The sequence below is a fragment of the Hermetia illucens genome, chromosome 1 (assembly GCF_905115235.1).
Source record: "Hermetia illucens chromosome 1, iHerIll2.2.curated.20191125, whole genome shotgun sequence".
In the NCBI taxonomy this organism is placed as follows: Eukaryota; Metazoa; Arthropoda; class Insecta; order Diptera; family Stratiomyidae; genus Hermetia; species Hermetia illucens.
In genome coordinates, this window is record NC_051849.1 from 17,898,256 (window position 1) to 17,922,595 (window position 24,340).

The 24,340-nt window shown below is 43.6% G+C and overlaps 2 protein-coding genes across 3 annotated transcripts; one reads left to right on the forward strand and one right to left on the reverse strand.

Moving 5' to 3' along the window:
* Positions 1–931: 931 nt before the first annotated feature.
* Positions 932–19,281, reverse strand: LOC119646670 (cell division cycle protein 16 homolog). The gene is made up of 12 exons (XM_038047200.1): positions 19,101–19,281; positions 9,754–10,089; positions 9,528–9,690; positions 3,083–3,198; positions 2,855–3,018; positions 2,539–2,790; positions 2,404–2,483; positions 2,070–2,275; positions 1,814–2,007; positions 1,592–1,760; positions 1,244–1,451; positions 932–1,185 (listed from the first exon to the last, which is right to left on the reverse strand). The coding sequence occupies exons 1-12, from the start codon at positions 19,197–19,199 to the stop codon at positions 1,025–1,027; spliced, it is 2,148 nt and encodes a 715-aa protein (XP_037903128.1). The 5' UTR covers positions 19,200–19,281; the 3' UTR covers positions 932–1,024.
* Positions 19,282–19,366: 85 nt separating this feature from the next.
* Positions 19,367–20,926, forward strand: LOC119646671 (enolase-phosphatase E1). 2 transcript variants are annotated; one of them, XM_038047201.1, is made up of 6 exons: positions 19,367–19,470; positions 19,537–19,675; positions 20,000–20,155; positions 20,215–20,357; positions 20,416–20,672; positions 20,747–20,926. In XM_038047201.1, exons 2-6 carry the CDS (start codon positions 19,598–19,600, stop codon positions 20,884–20,886), a joined length of 774 nt encoding a protein of 257 aa, XP_037903129.1. In that variant the 5' UTR covers positions 19,367–19,470; positions 19,537–19,597; the 3' UTR covers positions 20,887–20,926. The 2 variants fall into 2 exon arrangements, with proteins under 2 accessions (XP_037903129.1, XP_037903130.1); XM_038047202.1 differs by having other exon boundaries at positions 19,370–19,391.
* The last annotated feature ends 3,414 nt before the right edge of the window (positions 20,927–24,340 follow it).

A 24,340-nucleotide genomic window follows, 5' to 3' on the forward strand; every position in this document is an offset into this window, starting at 1 on the left:
TTGTTGATGCTTCATCTCCAGGACATTTGTTAGCTGCGGTTATTGTGGCATCCATTTCCCCCTTATAGAGTCTTCAATATAAAATTTTAAAATATATGTTGCTCGCTGAAGAGTTCCTCGAAATACACGGTACCTTTGAGAATTGACCTTCCAAATTGTACGCATAATATTTATCAGGACATTTCAATTCATAGAACATATTCTATATCATTGACAACCCTGTCAATAAAAATCTGCTCAGTCTGTTGCTAATTTCTCCTAGTTCCCAATTTCAATATTAATTGCGTTCGACTTTCGCAAGACAGAGAAATGATTGCATTCTATATTCATCTGCCCATCATATGTTCAGTGATTTTCCCGACTTCCTTTTTACTTTTCTCTTTCTCATCTTCCCCACTTCGTCTCCCCTTCACTGCAAACTGGGGAACATTAAGGGGTAGTTTTCGTGCAGATTTTGTGTATGCATTCCCAATAGAATTGTATCAAATGCGAAACAATTTACGGAACTCCTACTAATTCCTGTTTCCTGTTAGGTTTGTATTGTCCCCTTTTGATGTCCTTCTTCGCATGCACACGATACTTCGTCAAGGTCGATTTTTCTACTCCCAGAAGAGAATTGATGATATTTGCCGGTAAATGCTGTATATATTCCTTGACGTGTGCGTTTTGTGTCGAGGATGTCGGGTATCGAAATTGTTGAATAGACATTTTAGGATGGAATTATTTCTGTTTGGATTGGCACAAGGCTGGGGACGTTGGTTTGTGGTGATTCTTAGGTAGGCATGCATTGCTTCCGTGATATGATTCGGTCAATGATTTTTGAAGGATAGGGCAAGAATTGCACTTTATGGCTAGTGACTGAAGAGGATTACGACAACATGTTCGGTTTGAAGGAGTTCGGAGAAGATACTTTAAACCAGAATCAAGACAATATTTTTTCAAATGGACAATTTATTTTCCATCACGAAAACGATTCAGATTAAATAAGCATCAAATATAAAAAGGAAGCATTTGTAGGAGAAACTCAAGTGTCCATACTCATATCACAAACATTGTCAACTGCATCGGAACCCGGCGACGCATCAAATTCATCAAATTTCAATTTTACACAATTCAATTTTTTCGCAGTGTCAGCAGCCACATTGGATCGTTTCGCTGGCGACTTTGGTTGATTTTTATTATTATCTGTAATTCAAAATAGTCATACACGTGTAACCAAATGAAAGATTGTTCAAATATTTACATTTCGAGAATATGTTATCAAACATTGAGCTCTCCTCCATCATATCTTCTAGGCATGTTTTCAGAATTGTCGACGTCACAACACTGTCTCGATTGAGTGATAAACTCTTATGGAAAAGTTCGATTGCTTCCTCCAACTTGCCTGTTAGAGCGTGGACAAATCCCATTGCTGTGTAGGTTTCAGCATTTTGAGGTTTGAGCAGAAGTGCCTGTAAAGGATTTGTTGAAAGTTTCGTGTGGGAATCATTACGGAGTATTCTTTTCGACTATCCTTATAGAGATTTTAGAGGAGGATAGTTCGGCGTAAGGTTTAGATTTCATGGTCTTATGAGTGATGATTGCAAATTACCATTTGATGATACTCCAGCGCCTCCTTGTATTTTTTGTTCTTCCTACAGCAGTGGCCCAGGTTATTGAAAAGCGGCTCCCAACGAGGAGAAATCGGTTCGTTATCTTGCTTAGCTCGATTTGTGACTATATCCGCAGTTGTACGAAAAACTTCTTCGGCACTTTCATAGCTAGGAGACAGGCATTATCTACTAATTTTATTAGAATTAACGTATTTACTTACTATTCATATTCAAACTTAATTACACCTAACTCATGCAGAACAAACACGTCCAAAGGAGCAATTGACATGGCTTGATAGAAAAATTTCTCCGCCAATTCCAAATTTTTTGTTAAACCACATTCAACCCCAATGTATAATAGTGGAAGGTGGCATCCTCTCATTAATTGAGTTGCTTTGAAGTACGCTGCCATTGCCTAAATTATCGACACAAACAAAAATAATTCATACAATCTATGATAATCGAAAATCACTTTACTTGATCGTGTTCATTTTCCTTCGCAAAAGAGTGTCCGTAGGCAAGCCATGCAGGGCCATATAGTCGGTCCAAAGAGGTGGCTTTTGCTAAATACCGTCGGGCAGGATCGCTTTTACCAATAAGGTCGTAATAACATCCCACTGCGTACCATGATATCGCTTTATCTGGATAGAGATCAACCAGCTTGTGAGCAACGTAGAATAGTTCTGGAAAGGAGAAAAGAAATCTCGTTCTTGGTTCACAAATTTAACGCATAACCCCCGGCAATCTTAAAATTTAAAAGTAGATTGCCTGAGCTAGACAGTGAATCTATTAATAATAACCATTCACTCACTGTTGAAGTCTTTCAGCTCCACTAAACATCCGATCTGTATCGTCAGACCTCCACTATGGTACGGATCTCTTTTCAGTAATCTGCAAAAAGAAGAAACGTTACCCAAAGGAAAACCTCATCCACCGAGACACTTACTCTTCTAAAATTTTCAAACATTTCTTATAATCGCAATCATAGAAAAGTCTTTCCGCCGTTGCAGCCATCATATCGAGACTATTTTGAATTTTCACCATACACGAATTCATCGGAACGAGAGCACCATTTTCCATGTCTAATTTGCTTTTGTGTGTATTCTCTGAAGCACGATTGCCTTCATTCACCATTGAGATGCGAGACAGACTAGATTGTAACGAATATGATGGTGTGTTTTTCAGCTCATGGAGAATCCTAGATGATTATTTGATAGGATACAGTAAGAAATAACGCAATTTCGAGAGGTTGTTTGATATACTTATTTGCTGGTGATAGAATCGAATTCGGGGTTAATAATTTTGTATTGACGTCTTTATTTATATTGACTTCATTCGAGCGGTTTTTACGCATTTTCTCGGTCAATTCGCGGATCGATTGCAATGTATTCATGTTGCCAATAGGAGTTTGTTCGGCATTTGAAAGCTAACAAATGAATGGAAGACATTTTGGTCCCGGTTCTAGGATAATGATTAGATCGTATACTTACTGGGTTAAGAGATTCATAATATTTTTTCAGTTTGCTTTCGTATAGCTTTTTTATGAACTTTGCCTCGGCGTCGGTGCATTGTTGACTGAATGGTAAATGCTGCATCAATTCTTTTTCTGAAATAAAGTTTTAATTTCTATCAGCCAATGTTAGCTATGAAAAATAGTTCGTAATGGTATCTGGCGTCTGCTTGGGCACCATCTTGTAGTGATGGGGTAGGGTAGTCTGTAGTAGTTCACTACTATACAGGATGCGGCAGGATAATTTTTATTTTAAAATGCGCGCCATTCAGTCGGTTGTTATCGTAGCGAAGTACTTTTGCTCTCGTTCGAGAGGCGGAACTATAAAGTATTGTCCCGATACCGACACCATCCTACGTTGAAACTGAGGCCCACTTTTCGGCCGCATGTTCTATGGTCGCATTCCAGCGCCCTTTTCGCAATCGATTTAACTTAGCCTCTTTGTCCCCTGTCCCGGAGCAGAAATCAATTGCTACGTAGTTCACTACGTTCAGACAACCTGCAAGTGTTACAAGACGAAGAACTGGAGTCCCTTGACCCATTAGATCAGCTCAGAACATTGAAGCACTGGGAACTTCAATGTAGCGATCACCACGGCGTTCTGCGTGCAAACATACGTCTGCGCTTAAACATTCCGATCGTCCTATAAGGAGAATCCCTCATGATGATCCTCATTTCCATCCTTACAAGATAGCGATTGGGCAGGAACTTCCCAAATGTGACTTCAATTCTCGGATGGACGCGAGTGAGGTTCTCCGCGAAGTCGCTCCCGAGGACGTATTTTTTTTTTTAGTAATAAAGCCCATTTTCATTTGTGTGGATCTATCAACAAACAAAATATGCGCTACTGGGCTGACACCAAGCCTCGAAAATTGCGTGAAAGGCGTTTGCATTCACCTAAAGTCACAGTGTGGTGTGCAATTTTCTTAGCTGGAATTATTAGTCCCTGGTTCTTTGAAAAAAATCAAGGCGCAGAGGCAGTGAATTCGGACCGGTACCTAAACATTTTATATTATTTTTTTTCCCTACGACTAGAGGAGTTGGATTTAAGGGACATTTGGTTCCAACAAGAAGGTGCATCGGCACACGGTTCAAGAGTATCGGTGACTGTTTTGAAGGAACACTTCCCAAACCGCCTCATCTCAATTAGAGGCGAATTGATATGGTTATGGCGGACCGCGGACCGCCTTAACGATTTAGCCTCGTCTGATTTTTTCCTAGGGTTTTTGTTTTGAAATTCCGCGTTTATGTGACTTTCCCAAGGACCCTACGAGTATTTTTTTTGAGAATGATGGGGTCCTAGGTCCGGATCAACTTAATGCTGGACCGGACCAAATGGGGAGCAACTTATTCTCTCTTTTTTTGATCCACGGACCCTTCGTTTAGGGCTTAGCACCCAAACTTTACAAAAAATGTCAGGCGATGACGGCTTTTCGGTTTCTTACCAGGACAGAGGCAAATCGTCAGACGCTGTCTCACCTCTGCCATGGGAGCAGGGTGACCGAAGCGACTCGAAGATGTTGAGTGCTCTTTTATATAATTCGCAGAACACGACATGACTACGAATTATATTGAGCGCAAATCCGCCTTATCTGCGAGCCGCTTCGGTCACGCTGTTCCCAGGGCAGAGGTGAGGCAGCGTCTGACGATTTGCCTCTGTCCTGGTAAGAAACCGTAAAGCTGTCATCGCCTGACATTTTTGGGCCCTACAAGATTTGAAGACCAAAATCTCGAAAGCAATTGTCTGCTATGCTGGGAAAATTCATGACAAACACCAGAAATCAATTTACCCAATGTATCGAGAATGGGGGACGTCACCTAGCATATTTGATCTTAAAAACTATGTGAATGAAAATTTCAGGCATGCCCCAGTGCGTTCAGCCAGAAAGGAGAGTAGATCAACTCCCATTAAGAGAAGCACTGGAAAACCGGTTACGGTCAGTTTGTTGATGGCACTGTTGCCTAATTCTTCCATAAGACGGAAAAGTAAAGCGCGGTTAGAACCTTCTCTTTCGCCTAAACCATACGGATCCATGCAGACACAGTGAGCCTGGAAAGCACAATCAACGGCAGCGAAAGATACTGCAAAAGAAAAGGTAGCTTCTTGGGAATGGATACATAGGCGTTGCTGCACCACCAGAAGTGGCATTATCCAGAGAAATCGATCACGAGGAAGCGGAACTTTCGGCGGAAGGTGAGTTGGTGACCCCGGTTAGACTCACACTGTATGCAACGGACTCTTCATTCCATATCAGACTGCACTTGTGTCTACAAGCATAAAATTTAGTTAAATTAACTTGAAAGATCCCAAAGACTCTTCCTTTCTATTGGCAGCAAGACAAGCAAATTTGCAGAATTGCCCCTATATATTTCTAGTACAAGAGCAATGGTTTCGATTTAACAAAATCTGTAGTTTAGGATTAGTAAAGGGGGCAAGGATCTTCTATGATGAGAAATCCTCAAGACCGCGAACCTGTGCTCTAGTGTCAAAATTGTTCGAGGCAACCTTGCTGAGACAATTATGTTCCCAGGACCTAATTTCGGTCATCTTAAAACACGGCAAGAGGAAAAACGTCATAGGTGCCTCTCTTTACGTACCTTATGATGTTTTCTGCCCTCCACCGATGCGAGAAATAAGGGATCTAGTATTATGATCTTGAACTCTTAATATACTGTCATGCGAACATTCCACATATTTTTTTCGAGGAATGGTAAATCCAACTCTAGTGGAAAGAAATAATTTGTTTTCATCACTTTAGCTAATCACATGACTCCGAACAGGCCAAATGGGCTCGGACATACATGGCAAAGTTGCTGGGAACATCCGTCCCGATGATAATCCTGGCAGGGCAAGAAATATATTCCAAGCTATGAAACCATTAAGTTGGCAGTGGAGGTTCCGTTGAGATAGACTCCTGACTAGCGCCTAATCCCTGCTCTGAACACAAACTTCCATGTTAATCCGCGCGTGACCTTCCTGCTCACAAAGGGGATCATCACAGATCATTAAAGTTGACTGCACTTTGTAGCAGAGATACCGGCTTTCAGTTGAGACCCAAAATTCAATGACAACACCAACAACAATTTGGACAACATAACTCGCAATAGCTGAAACTTTTAGAAGGATCGGCAGTACACCACACTCATCACTTCTGAGAAATCTACAACCATTACATGCTGAAAAAATAGAAAGGCGACTAGTAATGAGAAAGGTAGTGAGAAAAGGAGAGACGCTCTCTAATGCGAGTTCGGAAAAAGAGCGCGGGAGAAAAAATGGCAAGCCCCGGTCTGCGTGACACTCCCTTGTCGCAACGTAAGTCATTTCAACAGACAGGTTAGATCTTATCCTAAAGAAAAGGGTAAAGGAAGACAGGTGAGTCAAGAAGTGTGGGGTGGTTTTACAATGAATGCTACTCCATCGTCCAGCGAAACATCTCTACGGCTGAGAAGAAACTGAGGGGAAAAGCTACACAAAATGCGGTGTCCCGTGGTCAGTGCCAGAGAGGGAACAAAAAATTGAGAAAAGAGGGGAGGGGTCTGCCGCCAAGAACGTAGCAAGAAAAATTTCGCAAAGTAATAACCAAACGGATCAACTAGTGTGAAAAAAAAGATCAAACCGAACGAAGGGAGATGTTTCGCAGAGTTTTCGAGGAATCCCCAACAACCCCAAACCAGAAACGACAGGGGTATATATTAAATCTCTCTGGCGGACTAGAGCTAACGATATACTTTTCGAACTTGGTTCAATAAAAAAGGATTACCCAGATGGGAGCAGCCTCAAAATGAGAGTCACTATTGTCAACTACAGAGAAGAAAAATTAGCCTTTGTCACTAGCCTTTGAATGGATAATTTGTAGGAAGTCGTAAAGGGCAGTTCCATCTATCTGCATTAAGTGCTGGATCTACGTCAAAAAAAACCATGGTTTTCCAAGTGCAGAAGAGAAACAATTTGTGTTACAAGTTTCGTCACACGTCACACGTCTGAGCACAAAACAAGACTTGCGAGTCGAAAAATGCTGTGTTCTTTGCAATGACCGCGGTCTGCAGAAAGAAGATGCCGCTCATGTTGAGTTGCAGAAAGTCAAAACTAGCGAGCATCATGATCCACACCCTGCAAGCGAACATAGGAGTGCAATTGCTCACAACCTGATGGGACAGATGGTGCAAGAAAGAGGAGCTGATTTGTTGCTCCTCAGAAGCAGTATCGAGATAAGAGCTCACTATTGTTGTGTGCCGACAGACCCCGCACTGTTGCTATCTGGGTAAGAAAGAAAGCATGGCCGAGGAGATGGCTTTGTTTGGATTCATTGTGCGAAAATGACTTTTTTCAGCGTTTACCTCACACCGAACGTATCTATGTGTGGTTAGCAATGAAAAAGCGAAAGCTGCTATACTGTCCTTTGAGCACCTGGCATGAATGGTATCCATCCAGCGATGCTAAAGGCGGCTATAGAACGCATGTAACGGCTTCTAAGAAATATTTTTCTAGCATCTCTTGCTCTGGGCTACGTGTCGAACTCTTGATGGAAGGTTAAGGTAATCTTCACACCAAAGCGCGAAAAAAATGATTTTCTAACCTAAAAGACTTCAGACAGATCAGCTTGGCATCATTCTTGCTGAGATGTCTGGTGGGACTGGTTGAATGTCACATCCGGATGAAGACGGTGAGGTCGCATCCACTAAATAAGTCTGCTCTTCATTCTTTGGTTTCAAAGATAGAGGTTGCAACTCCGAAAGTCGGGTACATCATGGGCGTATTCGTAGACATTGAAAGGGTATTTGACTGTGGCCCCTTAAAAAAATGACATGTCGAAGCTACTTTGATTAAGTGAGCCTTTGCTATCCTAATGCAGAGATTGTTGTGTATTGAGGTTTATGTTGATCCCCAACTGACAACAGAAACAACAAAAAACTGCCCCAATAGGGTGTATATGATTCGCAGCCCTTGAATTTATTATTCAGAGCACTGAAATGGGGAGCAGATCATTGACTAATAGTTTGGATCTACGCGAAAACAACGGACGTGAGAGGCACAAGGCATTGGAAGAGTTATTGGGAGAACTGAACCCAGTTTTTGCAATTCCTTCTGATTCTCGGATTTCCATACCTCTGTTTGGTAGAAAGACATGAAGATATCGTGAAACATAGACAAAACTGGGATGAACTAGAAGAATGCGTAGTAGGATATACTGAGTCTCTTACACCAATGGCTCAAAAACAGAACAGAGTTCTGGGGCAGAAGTCTACCATTCGAATTGAAACGAGAACTGGACTTTGGGGTAACGATCTTTCAGGCCAAGGTATATGCGTTTCTAAACCCAAGTAGTTAAAGGGCAGCCGCATTTTAATCTGATGCAATAGCGAAGCTGTTCCTTAATCACCTCAATCATCGTCCAGGAATGTTGAAATCGGTTGAACTATATTTAAAGTTTCAAAACAGTGAAACTACTCTTGGTAAACTGAGAACAAGCTTCGCATAAGGGCAGGCTGCTGGGCTCAACAAACATACTGCAAGGATTATCCTGTCGGAAAATTTGCAGGAGTATTGCGGAAATTCTGACTGGTAATAATTCACTAGCAGGGCATATGTTCAGAATAGATATTTTACAAGATGTAGATGTCTATCCTGCAATGAGAAAGCGGAATTTGCAGAACATTTTCTAACAGAGTGTACGGATGCATCAGACATTAAATTTTTGGTGCTGATGTCCCCCAACTGCAGCGAGTAGGGGGTATAACAGCCTCTACGGTTTGAGTGCTGAAAGGCTATGCTTCTCTTCTATTCCATACACACACATACACATGTTTTTTTTAAGGTTCAACATTGAAACATGAAAGCCTAAACAGGGCTTGTCACCTACGGAGTCTGGTTCTCACTGATATCCTGTTCAAGATTGTTTTTTTATGATCCAAAATGTTAAAACTTTTTAAAACTGAAACTTTAGCACCGCCTTTCGATTAACAAAGGAAATACAGATGTAATATTATATAAAAGCTTTTATACAACAGATATTTAATTATCCCGCACATCTCGGTAGATTTTGGCCAAGCAATGAAGTGTGTGTGTTAAAAGATATATGTTGAAAATTGAAAGTGAATAGATGCCGAAATTTAGAAACTTCGCACCTCTGTAAGTAGATATCAGTACTCAATTTCCTAGACAATCAGACGTTCTAGATCAGCATCCAAAAATACATTTTTTTATTCTATATTCCTGTATCCGCTATTTTTCGAGGATCCCAACTGATGCCGATGCCTCTATATTTACAGCCAACTATACCCATCAAATTACTCCAATATAAAAATGCCCTCATTCCAACACCTTCACTAAAGCCAACCTTTGCGGCCTGGTTTGCTTGTCTGAATATTTAAACAAGATTAAGAAACTTTCTCTCAGTCCCAAAAACGTCAAAATATTTACAAACCTTCCCATGCCATAAGCATTTCATGCTGAACTAAAGCATCTAACGCTTCTGTACAATACACTGATTTTTGCAATGCCTGCACATAACAATCCATCGCCAAAGTTCTATTATCCATGGCCTCGAATACTTTTCCTTTCAGATAGCAAATAGATGCTAAAACATCCTGAAAAATAAATAAATAGAAATTAACTTTTTATGCTTCTAATCGAGTTCGAATCAATCTAACATTTTTCATTGTTTCATCCATCCACAAGTTTTGGTTTCCCATTTCGTAGTTTTGTTGAGTTCCGCACAGCATTGATGCAGCCATATCATCGACGTCAACACTGTTCAATACTCCTAAAGCTTCTGTATATTCCTTGGCTTCTAGCAAACATTCAACTACTAAATAATGGCAAAGAATATGCGTCTTTTCGAGACCGTAGAATTTTATAATATGTGAAGCGCGATGGTATTCACGCAGAAGGAATAAGCATTGTGCCTGCCAGTAGATGTCGAATGGATCATTTTGAGTGATAACCGCAACTTTTTCAGCCCAGAATAATGCAGTTTGATAACGTCTCTGAAAAGAGAATGATATGAGTCTTGGAGACTGATTGACAACATGGGCTACACGAAAAGTTATGCAGACGACGGAAGCATCGAAAATGCAATAACGACAAAATATTTAAAGAAAGAAATTTAAACAAATAATGACGTACGAGCAGTACAAATAAAACCCTCGATAAAAACCGAAATAATAATAATAATCTTTGGCGAAAACTCCGCCGTAGCCCGTCCCAAGCCCGATTGTGAAAGGAGGAAGGATGGATAGCTTCAGCCTGAATGGCTGTATGCCACCGCAGCGTCTCAGGGGGTAGATAAGGAAAGTGCAGGGACTTTGCAGTCTTGCAGATTACTCACTGAAGAAGCTATCACCATACCTGGCAGCTAGGGATAAAATGCGCCACCAAAAATGAGAAGAAGAAGAAATTTAAGGTCCGGTACGGATAGCCGGCGGGAATCGTCTGATTTGGTGACTGGATCGGGTTCCCATAATGGACAGCACTTCGCTGAAACTGCTAGTCGTGGGGCGGTTGGACGTCTAGGCGCCACGACAACCAGAAAATAAACCTCTTCATCATCCGCTCCTACTGCGAAATAACGGCGGAGGCGGGTACAACATCTTACCGCCCCTTATTGCACCAGAGATTCGTCAAGCGTTTCCCGCAATTCGCGCACGTAACTGTGAAGCGAGTCGCACATCAGTACCGCTATATTACTTGCAGCGACAGAATCCCGGCCATCATCAAGGAGCGTGTTCGACTTGAGATTATCGCGGAGACTGGTGACCGAGATTCGATGGGGGAAGAGGCGGCGGCATCAACAATACCAGGCGGTACTGCAGGCATCAGTTTCAGTACCCAACGAAGCACTTTTCTCCATCGTCCAGCTGAGGTTTCGGCTGAGGTTCGGGACGAATTCCAAAGAGCGTCTATAGAATTCTCGGACATGGGTCCTTTGCGTACACCAGGTATTCCCAGGCTCTCAAATCAATGATGAAATTGCATCTAGATTGTGTGCTGATATTTCGCTGTTGCAACTACAATCACTTGTGTATTGTGGTGCAGTTGCGGCTGTCAGATTTCACGGTCAGAAGATTCGCTTTCGCGTTATTGGTTTAAGTGACCGAAGAGATCCATAATGGAAAATTCGTCTGGAACGTCGGCGGGACTCACTAAAGCAGGACATTGCTGATTCAAATTAGCAATGGCAATGGCAGCAGACCGATGAGAAATAAAGTGGAAAGGGTTTACAGGAACTATGCCATCACCAGTGCAGCTGAAACGTTCTGTCGTATGCAGTTGGTTACGACGATATGGCGAAAGTCACCTGAGACGTGTTCAAAAAGCAAACTTACGCGAGGAACCAGTGGAACTTTTTTAGATCTCTCAACGAATCCCAACAGAGCGTTAAGTTTTCAGTGACGAAAGCGAAAGAGTATTGGGGTGGACTTTGGGGGTTGCCCGCCCAGCATGCTGAGTGGATCACCGCCGAAGGCACCCGCTATGGCAATACGCCTGGCATGAATTTTGGGGATGTTACCGAAGAGAAAGTTTAACGAGCCATAAACAGCTCGAAAAACTGGAGGGGCCCAGGTCTGGATCGGGTGCAGAATTTCTGGTATAAGAAATTTACCAGCGTACATAATCAGTTGGCACACAGCATAAATCAGGTTGAGTCGACCGGAGGAATTTCCACCCTAACTCACTGCGGAAATTACTTACCTTAACCCTAAAAAGGACACGGTGCAGGACCCCGCAGACACAAGACCGTTTATTTGCTTACCAACCCTTAACAAATTCATAACGTCTATCATTAATGGAAGGGTCAATGCGTACTTCGAGACCAATGGAAGGAGGGCAGAAGGGCTGCCGAATTGGGTCATGGGGTTGCAAAGAGCAACCCATTATCGACTCGGTAGTTGTAGGACAAGCAAATAGAGGCCAAAGAAACCTCTTTAGTTGCTATATCGATTATGCAGTTTTATCCGGGCTATGCTATCATAGGCGGCTTTAAACTCGATGAAAATATGGTGCAACTGATGTCCATATTCCAACAGTTTTTCCATTGCTTGCCGCAGAGAGAAAATCTAATCTGTTACTGATTTGCCTGGAGTGAAGCCTCTTTGTTATGGGCTAATGATGTGCTGGTAGCGTCGCAGCTGACACCATCGTAAATTCAGTGGTGAACCTAATAACAACGGGGTGTGAGGCTTCCATGCCCCGGACGGGCCCCAGCTGCGATAAGCCTTCTATGCACTGGTGAACGACAGAAATTGCCGACCTACGGAGGGAGTGTCATAAGCTCCGCTGTTTGACACAAAGGAGAAATAAAAGCAAAGCTCGCGGCTGGCAGAACCTTGTCAACGAGGTGAATGAGGACCCATGGGGACATTGCAATAAGCTTGTCACCTGAAAAATCAGGGCTCTCATACTAAGTACCGATACGGGCATTGATCCCCAGACATCCTGTACGTGTTGACATCAATAGCGCGGAACCGTCGAGGATTGCCCCCCTTTCACAATGAGAGAGCTCGAAAAAGCAGTTCTCACTATGAAAAACAAGAAGGCCTGGCCGCTGATGGCATCCCGGCGGAAGTTTACAAACTGATGTTCCGCCAACGGCTAGACTTGCTGCTTGAAGCGTTCAACGCATTTTTCCTTCTCGCTGAAAAGTGGCCAGACTCGCGCAGGATATTGAGGGATTATCTGAAAGACCGCTTCCTGCTCTATGAGACGCTAGAGGGCCAGAGGAGAACGGAAATCACGTTGGAAGTAGCACAGGGATCCATCCTAGGGTCGGACCTCTTGAACGCTTCCTACGATAGCCTGCTGAGACTCGATATGCCCGAAGAGTCGCGCCTGGTCGGTTATGCAGACGACGTTGCCGAACGCACTGTTGAACAGGTGCAAAGCAGACTTAGCATATTGATGCGAGGGGTAAGCGGATGGATGACTACTCATGGTTTCAGCCTTCCGCTTGAGAAAACCGAAATACTCATCTTGACCAGAAAGCGAATCCCGGCAATGCGTCCAATATCGATCGGCGACTTGACTATAGAGTCAAAACCAGCAGTTAAATATCTTGGTTTAATGCTCGACTCGAAGATGAGCTTCTTCGAGCAAATCAAAGTAGCGGACAGGGCTGCAGCTGGAGCCGCGGCCTTGAGTCGGCTAATGGTGAATATTTCCTTATGGGTTCTGCTCTTTAGCGCGGGGGTATGGGCGCAGCTCAAGTGCACTTTGCGAGTGGCGTCTGCTTATCGCACCGTCCCCGAACCGGCCGTGATGGTAATCGCCGGAGTGATCCCTGGTGCCCTCCTTGCCAAAGAGCGCAAAGCTATCTACCGCCATAAGGGCGAAAACCTAAGAGAAGTGAGCCAACGTATCGCCTGAATACGGGCTCCGTCTCTACTTGGCTGTTCAAATCCCCAAGTATAATTTTGATGTCATACCTTCAACTGCCTCGTCGAAGCTATCCTTCTCCGACTCTGCAGCCTCTCTGTAGAGGCGTTAACGTTAATCAGGCTTATATTTCTAAATTTGCCTCGGAAACGCAGAGTGCATAGCCGTTCGCTTATGTTTTCAAAGCCGATAACAGCAGGTTTCATTTTTTGGCTGACTAAGAAATTCACTCCGAGCACATGATTTACTGAATGGCGACTATATGGTGTAGTGGCACTTTTTCAGGAAAGCGGTCCCTGTCCAACGCATCTCCTGCAACGCTGTTACATCAGCCCTATATTGGGATAGGCTACCGGCTAGCTGCTTGGCAGCTCCATCTCTGAACAGGGAGCGCATGCTCCATGGGAAAATGCGCAAATAGTTATTCCTTTTACGTTGCCGGGTTCGTCGTTGTTTTCAGTCCAGTCCGAAGCTCGTTTTGTGGTTTCGTAACAAATTGTTTTCCGTGTAGGGTTGTTAGCCCTCCCCAACCCCCAATTTGGAGGACCAGTGGATACAATTTGTCCTGTTTTTAGGCGCGGGAGACGAGCCTTCATCCTTCTCCGTCTGCAGCTTTTCGTTAAAAAAGAGCTGCCAGCGGTCACCACGTGGAGGTGGAGATGGGGTTTGGTAGTACAGCTGTTGGTGTTGGTTCAGCAGGCATTTCTCAGGTTTTATGCTCCATCGTGGGTACCAATCCACGTTTCGCCCTGGGACCTATACTATCCTTTGACCACCAGGAATCCTCCGAAGAATTTTTGGCCCCCTACATGAGAATGGACGATTCCGTAGCCTATATAACGACGAAATCTATGAGCAATACCACGACCGTCTGGTTGTGGATAAAATCCGGCTCAACAGATTACGCTGGGCGGGTGTCCTAATGCGTATGGATGAGAATGATCCAGCCCGGAAAGTTTATAAGGACAATATCTATGGTGGAAAAAAGAAAACGAGGCAGACCTGCCTGAGACGGAGCGATAGCGTAGGCCAGGACGCCAGGCAGCTTTTAGGGATATCGAATTGGTAGACCTCGGCATAAAACCGGAAGACAGGGGCCACTCGTCGCGTAGGTGTTAGAATCAGCTCAGGGCTAGTTCTTCCCCCTCTATCCCGCGCGCGTTAGTTTTTCTTTGTGATTTTACTCCTCCCTTACTAGTCCTTGGAACAGTTTAGCTCCTTTGGTAAAGGAAATTTCGTTGGCATCAACCCGCCTCGAGACTTCACGTCTCTATTAGAGTAGTTTACTCCCGGTGGGTATAGTTCTGTTGGCTATTGAGTCTAGATATGTGAGAAAAATCTCTGTGTCCTGTCAGGGAAATAATATTTGCGAACCAAGAACCGCGACCCTCATTTTGTTGAATTGTTAGCAATTCGGTTAGCACGTACTGTCCGGTTTCATATGATATCTCGCGCAGTCGGTGTTGGCGACTGGCAAACCTGTTGTGGGAGTTTGGTTGGTTGACAGCCTTGGTGACCGTGTTGATGCCGTACCCTCATCGTAACAATATACACTGCAATAGTAAGGCCAATGATTATCTATGGGGGGTAACCTTGGCAGAAAGAACGGAACTTAGCACAACAACCAGGGAGCTACACAAATTTCAAAGACTGGCTTGCGTGTGAATCAGTGGGGCAATGAGAACTTGGGCAACAGCATCCCTTGAGGCCCCTTCTTCTCTTCACCTGCACAAACAGATGCAGGCGATTTTCAGAATGTCCGAAAGTATCAGTGAGACGGTGAGCTGCCTCTATCGTAGAAATATTGATATTCTTTCTAGGCGGCATCCCGAATTGCTGTTACCAAGGAATAGCAAGACAACAAGGTTTCACTCCGGTAAGAAGCTCGAAACAGGCGATGGGTTCATTTGTACAAGTAAAATGCACTTTGAACTATAATGGGTAAGCATCTCAGCATATTTCAAAACTCCGTCATGCTATTAACATAGTATGCTGGTCCCAAGCCCAGGTAAAGGAGGAGGGTTTGAGACAACGTACTCTGTACTATCCTCAGTAAAACAAAAATAAAATGCTGAGATCAGGGAAAGAGATAAATAGAGTATAGTTGGAGTTATTCTACTATGCTAAATCCTACCTGATCTCTCTTAGTGACAGGCCCCGCGACAGGTCGACCAAGAAATGCATACAAACTCGATGGTCTGGTGCCAAAAGCTGCGACATTGAACGCGAACGTATTTTGGTAACCTACACACTCAATATGGTGTTGGCATTGCTGATTGCTGCTGACGATTACATAATCTTTGCCGGCGACCTTAATGGTCATGTGGGTGAAAAGGCAGACGGTAGCAGGTGCCATGGGGGAAAGGGGTTCGGAGCGCGCAATGAGGATGGCGAGCGTATAATCGATTTTGCGGACACCCATGACCTTGTACTTATGAATACATGGTTCATCAAACGATTGTCTCATCTTCCCACATTTTATAGTGGGAACAATAAAACGCAAATCGACTATATTCTCATAAGACGCCAACATTTTACCACTGTCACTAATTGCAAAGTCGTTCCCTATGAGACCATCGCACCTCAACATCGGCCGTTGATTGCCGTCCTGCGAATTAAGCCACCGATAAAAGAGCGTGAGGAACGCACTGACCCGCCGGGCATTAAATGGTGGCGATTTGGTGAGAATAAAGAAGAAACGGTCTCACTCATACGATTGTCAACCATTACGAATGTGGAAGAATCATGGAACCAAATGAAAGACACGATCCACAAAGCGGCCTCTGCAACCCTCCGGGTCACCAAGCCGGGTAAACGGTACATCAACCGAGATACTTGGCTTTGGAATGATGATGTTGAAATGAAGGTCCGGGAAAAGAAACGCCTCTACCACAAACTTCTCGACGATTAAACGCCGGCTAATTGGCAAATTTATAAGAATGCCAACCGGGAAGCGGTCGCTGTTACCCGAGCGAACCATTTCAAAAATCTTTACGATAAACTGGACACTCGGGATGGCGAGAGAGATCTGTATCGACTTGCTAAAAGCCGTGATGAACGCACACAGGATATCGAACACTTCTGTTGTGTTAATGACAAGAACGGTACTTTGCTTACCAACCGTCGAGCCGCAACGGATAGATGGCAAGAATAGTTCGAGCAGATTTCAACTGAAGAATTTGATCATCTTCCACTTCCACAATCATTGCCGACATTTGGAGCAGTTCCACCAGTCAGCGCAACTGAAATCGAGGAGGCAATAAAACAAATGAAATCGGGGAAAGCAACAGGACCTGACGACATCGCATCTGAGCTCTGGAGAGCGAAGAGCTGGGACCCAACACTGTGACTCAGTGAATTCTTTAATCGGGTTATTCAGGAAGGAAGAACACCATCTGACTGGTAAGAAAGTACCACTGTTCCAATATGGAAAAAGAAAGGTAGCCCAGCAGAATGTTTAAATTACCGTCCGATCCGGTTACTTTCCCATACCATGAAGATTTTTGAATGCATTCTTGACAACCGTATTCGCGAAATCGTTGAAATAACCGTGAATCAAGCCGGATTTGTCAAGAATTGCGGTACTACTGACGCAATATACGCTGCGCGGTTACTCATTGAGAAACACCGTGAGAAGCATCGCCCTCTTTACATTGCCTTTCTGGATCTAGAGGAAGCGTTTGACCGTGTACCACACGAACTCATCTGGTATGCTTTACGACAACACTTCATGCCAGAAGAACTCGTGCGCTGGGTTCAATTGCTCTACCACGATCCGAAAAGTAAAGTTCGAAGTATGGCGGGTGTATCAAAGCCGCTTCGTGTCTCTGTTGGTGTTCATCAAGGAAGTGCCCTCTCACCACTTGTTATGGACACCGTCATACGGGATATCCAACGTCCAGCGCCCTACACACTGCTTTATGCAGATGATGATCTCGAGCAACTTGTTCAAAAATGGAATGATCGCCTCATGCAACACGGTCTCAGATTGAATTTAAACAAAACTGAATTTTTGACGACCGATCCCCATGAAACAGGCACAATCACTGTCAGCGGCAGTGATCTGCCCAGAACTGAGCGATTTAAATACCTCGGGTCAACGCTATCAGCCAATGGAGAGCTCCGTTATGAAATGGCTTCACGCATTAACGCAACCTGGATGAAGTGGCGTTCCACAACTGGTGTCCTTTGTGATCGACGTATCAACGAACGTCTCAAATCTAAAATTTACCGCAATGTCGTCCGTCCAGTCGCTCTCTATGGTTCTGAGTGTTGGGTGACCATAAAAGACAATGAACGGCGTCTTGCGGTAATGGAGACGAAGATGCTACGTTGGACTAGTGACGTCACACGTTTAGATCACATCCGAAATGAGGATATCCGCGATCGTTATGGGGTTGCACCGATCGTGGAAAAGTTGCGAAAGAGGCGTCTTCGATGGTATGGTCACGCAATTCGTGCAAACGAGAATTCACTTGCCAAGATTGGTCTGAACAGCGAAGTCGATGGTAAACGACCAAAAGGCAGACCTAAGCAACGGTGGCTTGATACGCTGGATGGGGATTTGAAAGCCTCGAGATTGCACCCAGATCAGGAATTCGATAGAGCCAAATGGTGAAGCCGATCACGACGAGCCGACCCCGCTTGTGAACGGGACAAAGGCTGAAGAAAAAGAAAGATCTCAGCATATTTCAGGCGGAAATATACGCCATAGTCAGATGTGCCTCCTTCAACTTCTAACCGACAGTCAAGCAGTTATTAAGGCACTTAGGTTCTACCAGGTAAATTCGAAACTAGGAAACTAGTATGGGAATTCCTTAACAGACTGAACACGCTCGTCTCGCTCAATAAGGTCTGGATACTCTGGGTTCCAAGTCACATTGGGTTTGAAGGCAATGAAGCAGCGGACGAGCTGGCCAGGAAAGGAATAGTAACGCCGCTGTATGGACCAGAGCCATTCTGTTTAGACGGAAATGGGTTCATGGCTGCAACATTGAAAAATGAAGAGGAACGGCTGAGGGGACTTTACTGGGCGAACTTACAAGCAATGGAGCAGTCCAGGGTGCTCATGGGGGATACGAACCCAAGCACTCGAAAGATTGTTTCAACCTCACGAAGAAGAGCCTTGGGATCATAGTGGTCACTGCAGCGACTATTTTCTCCGGAAAGACCCTCCTGGGAAGCACAATCTACATACACTCTTAATAGGTCGAATGCTTTCCGGAAATCAATGAAAAGCAAATGAAGTTGGAATATAAACTCTGTATACTGTTCGACAATGATCCACAGGAAGTTGATGCGGACAATATAGAAGTATCTAGCCCGAAATCTATATTGTCTTTAGTGGATTATCCGCAGTATATTTAAGCGAGTAGTTGCTATCAAACTAGGGATACCTCACGATTAGTGAACAAATTCTTCTGTAAACCTCTGGCCAACTGTTGTTTTGCTTCGAATATGTGAAATTGTACCGTGGTGGGCATAGTTTCCACAGTCTGACATTAGCTGATTTCTATTAGCAAGCATGAAGGTAACCCGACAATCAAAAATGAACCGACAGTTAATATTTTAATTCCATACAAAATCCTAGTTCTCTCCAATATCAACTCACTTTGGTCATACTTACCATGTCTATCAAGTTTCGCACCAACTTCCTATACTGTGCGATATCAATAAATCCCTCTTCGTCAGGAATATTGCTCTTCATCTCCGTATCACCGGTCATTTTCACAGATTACTAAAAAAATCCTAAATTTCGCGGTTTCCACAATATTTTTGTTTATCTGTCACTTAATTTGTCAAAGTTGAAACCAACACGATAGGCAACTGAAGAAAACAAAGATTTCGAATTGGTTCAGTCAAGAATGAAAGATGAATTGAATGTTCTCATTCAACTATCATCACTTGCTTTCCATTGGTGGGTACTGTCGGCTGTCGTCTGGAGTTTTCTGAGAATAATCGTGAGAAAAGGATTGATTTGATTAATAATTCCTCAGGTAACTTGGTTTACAAATTTGTGATTTTCATTTTCACCAGTCATGTCTTTATTTCGTTTCTTTCAGATTTAACCTGTAGACTTTCCACTGAATTGACTCCATCCAACCGAGTTGAACGGATAATTCCATGGCTCGTGAGAACATTGCCGCCAAAGCTATCCTTTGTGATATTGAGGGGACGACGACTTCGATTCAGTACGTGAAGGTAATAAGTAACCTGACTAACGTTAAATTAATATTGACAGTCCCTAATTGAAGTAAGTTAAAAATGCGATTAAAATATTAACTAAATTCAGTTATGGCTGATCAAACTCGCTGATAAGAGACGTTCTTATCTGAATCTATGCTGCTTGGGAAATATTTGATTTGCATATTCAAATACTGCTTAATTGTTTTATGTCGGGAGATCAAGGTCTGCTCTGATCTTTTGAGCTAGTGAGAAATATTGTTTTATGTTTGATTTATCGTACTAAGTTCACTTCATGTTACCACCGCTTTGTATAGTGATACGAAGGAATATTTATTCCAGGATACACTTTTCCCATTCTCCGTTGAGCACGCCGAAAAGTACATCACAGCCAATTGGGACAGAAATGAAACGCAGGATGCTGTAAACGCTCTGATACAACAAGCCAAAGTTGATATTAAAAACAACATTGAGGGCATTGTTCCTATATCAGAAGAGGTTTGTGAACCTTTGGACGGGAATTCTCTTCAGATTCATCATCTTTTTTTATTTCCTAGGAAACAAATAAAGATAAAATTATAGAAGCAGTTGTAAAGAATTTCCGCATACAAGTGAAAAACGACCTGAAAGTAGCTCCAGTGAAAAACTTACAAGGTCTTATTTGGCAGGAAGGATACAAGTCGGGGTCTGTGAAGGGACAGTATGTTTTTGAATGCCAAAGTCGTTCTGGTTTTACCCAAAATTCTCTATCATTCTAGCATTTATGACGACATTCCTAGAGCCTTCTCTAATTGGCAAAATAATGGCGTCAAATTGTACATTTATTCAAGTGGAAGTGTGCATGCACAAAAGCTGCTATACGGCTCCAGTGAATCCGGGGACTTACTTCCTTACATTGCCGGTCATTTTGACACGAAAGTTGGAATGAAACAAGAAACAAAATCGTATGAGAATATATTGAATGAGATAAAGTGCAATGGGTCGGATGTGGTGTTTTTCACGGATATTCCAAAAGGTAATTGTTTTTGGCACAACACAAACTATCTAGGATACTATACATAACTTGCATTTTGTCCACGTTTTGTGTAGAAGCGTATGCTGCCAAGGCAGCAGGAATAAGAGCGATATTACTGGATAGACCAGGAAATGCGCCACTAAGCCAAGAGGACCGTGCTGTGTTTAAAGTTATTAAAACGTTTGATGAGGTGAACATAAAGTTACCGGAATGAAGATTGGTTGGTTCTTAATAAATGATTACAAATTATTATATTTTTTGGGTTTCATTTAGTTCTTCTTCAGTGGCGCGACAGACCAAATCGGCTCTTGGTCTCTCGGATAGACTTCCTCCAGCCATCTCAATCCTTCGATCGCGTCCTCCAGCTGAAAAACTTCAGCAACTTTTTACTGGCCTCGTCCAGTGAGTTCCCCCACCTTCCCACTGGGCGGCGCCTTTCGGTTGTGCCTTTGAACACCTTGTTAGGTATTGGCTTGTCGTTATTCCGTTTTGCGTGACCGGTCCACTGCAATTTCCGTGGTTTTACCACGACCTACTACTGGGTCGTCATAGAGCTGGTACAACCCATGGTTGTATCTAACACGCCAGTCACCTTCATCTTTTACATGTCCAAGTATTCGACGTAGAACTTTACGTTCGAATGTGTCGATGCACTTCAGACGCTCAGATCCATGTACAGAAGCTCGGATCCAGGTACAGAAGCCCAGCTCCTATATGGTCTTGTAAACTCGGAGCTTACTTTTCCTGTGCAATCTTTTACTTTTCATTATCCATAGGACTGAGTAGTATGATTTGTTGGCCATCATTATTCACCACTGAACTCCATCCTTTTCATTACCATCCTTCGCTATGTTTACTCCTAGGTACACAAAGTTGTCCATATTTTCAATATTAAAGTCGCCCATTATTAGGTTTCATCCTATTGGTATCTGTCTTCTTGATTGGGGAATGAATTTTGTTTTCCTTTCATTAATTCTTAACCCGACTTCCTGCACTGCTTCATTTGGTTGTAGGAATACTTCCTAGGCGTCTGGAATTGAACATGCCTTGGTGATTATGTCGTCAGCGACACTCACTATTTACGACGATTTGTAGATCAATGTTTTCATCGTACCTAACTCCAGTTTGCGGATAATATATTCACGTGCTAGGTTAAAAAGCATGGAGGCGAGTCCATCTCCTTACTTTAATCTGTAGTTCACTTTGAAGCATTGCGTTAGCTCACCAAGCACGTTTATATGGGAATTAGTCTTAGCCATTGTCAGTTCGGTCATTCGTATCAGTTTTTCTGGTAGGCAGTACCCGCGCAGGATACGATATATAGTGCTTCTCGTTTGGTGCTATCATTCGCTTGAAGGAAGACGAAGAGCTGAGGCACATCGATATTGAACTCATAGCACTTTTCCAGTAGCTATTTGACTGAAAATTTGGTCCATCGTGGATCGACCTTTTGGAAAGGCACATTGATATTCACCAATTAAATTGGTTGTATAAGGTTCTAACCTAGCTTGGATGATTTTCATCCGCACCTTACAGAACGTGCACCACAATGAAATGCCCCGGTAGTTGCCACAGCTAAGTTTATCCCCTTTTTTATATATAGGACAAATTACGTTCTTGCGCAAGTCCCCCCCCCCCGCAAGTTCCCTCTGTAATAATTCAGCTGGCCCATCGAATCCCAGGGCCTTGTTCACTTTTTGGTCGCACAGGTCTGCTTTCATCTCTACAATGGAGAGAGGTTCGACTGGTGTGTTGATTATAACTTTCGGGTTCGTCAAAGTTGTACTTCTCGCTGGCGCTTCCACTAGGTTAAGCAGCTGTGTTTCCTTAATCATCTTTACGAAGACTTGTCTGCAGCCTATAGCCTTGTACGTTTAATTTAGTTGAGACCATTCAAATGATCACAATTGAGCTCGCACTGAAGCCGTCCACAACACAGTCCTCCGCAACACCTATAAGGGGGAAGTAGATGCCCCAATAACCGCAATCAACAGAGATCCTGGAGATGAAGCGTCAACAAATTATTTTCAGAATGACCTGAAGAACGTTATCATTAATAGCGCCTCAAACATGCATAACCCCAGCCTTAAAAAGAGTCGGAACGGCTGGTTCGACGATGAATGTAAGCTAGCGGAAGAATGCAGCAGTAATGTTGCATTCTCAAAGGACGCGGGCACGCGCAAAGTCTTATCACGAACTCCAGCGAGCGGAGAAGCGACTTCACAGACGGAAAAAAGAAGCCTGGGAGGTCTGTAAACTCAAGAAGTACAGGAAGCAACCGTGCCAGGCGCGGAAGTTTTACCAACAAGTCAGCAGGATGAAGCCTTATACACCTCTATGTTCATCCTGCAGAGACAAAGAGGGAAATCTGATTTCCGACAGAATGGACATATTGGAGCAATGGGTTGAGTACTTTGATGAGCTACTGAAAAACCAGAACATCGGCGTTCTGGTTGTCGATTGGAGGTCCCGCCAACTGAAGACGACGGACAAATACTGCCACCACCAAGTTTAGGAGAAACAGTCCGTGCAATTCATCTGCTAAAAAATCATAAGTCGCCAGGAGCCGATGGAATTACAGCCGAATTAGTTAAATATGGAGGCGACCAGTTACACCAAGTGGTTCATCAACTTGTGCTCAAGGTATGGGACAGCGAATCAATGCCTGACGATTGGCAACGAGGCATTATCTGTCTCATACATAAAAAGGGAGATATCACACAGTGCAGCAATTATAGAGGTATCACGTTGCTGAGTACCATCTATAAGATATTCTCCACTATCTTGCTAGGCCGGATAGCCCCATACGCCCAGAACATCATTGGCCCATACCAAAGAGGCTTCACTCCAGGCAAAACAGCAACGGATCAGATTTTCTCTGTGCGGCAAGCGATGGAAAAACTGTTGGAATATGGACAACAGTTGCACCATCTGTTCATCGACTTTAAAGCCGCCTATGATAGCAAAGCCAGGGTAAAACTGTACACGGCCATGAGAGAATTCGGTATCCCGACGAAATTAATAAGACTGACTAGGCTGACCCTGAACAATGTGTGAGGCCAGATAAAAGCAGCACGATCACTCTCAAGACCATTCGACATCAACAACGGTCTACGACAAGGGGATGCCCTATCATGCGTCCTCTTCAACCTAGCCCTCGAGAAAGTGATCCGTGATGCTGAGGTAAATGCGAGAGGTACGATCCTCTTTAAGTCCACCCAACTACCGGCCTATGCTGGCGATATCGACATCATGGGAAGAACAACCCGAGATGTACAGTCTACCTTCATCCATATTGAGCAGACGGCGCGAGATTTTGGGCTGCACATTGCTTCATCAAGAGAAAGTATATGGTGGCAACGTCAGCACCAAAATCGGAAGAACGAACAACATCGAGTCGCATTGGTCAAACGAAAACAATGAAAAAATCACAACCGATAACAGCTATGACGATGAAATCGGCGCACGGTTGTTGGCTGCCAGCAGAGCCTATTTCAGTTTACAAAAACTGTTTTGCTCGAAACGCCTTCCCTTAGGATCAGAGTTCTTACTGTACAAGACTATGATCTTGTCAGTCCATATGTATTCCTTGGGAGCCTGGGTTCTTAGCAAGAAAAACTGCGAAATCTTGGCCGCATCCGAGAGAAGAATTCTCTCAAGAATTTTTG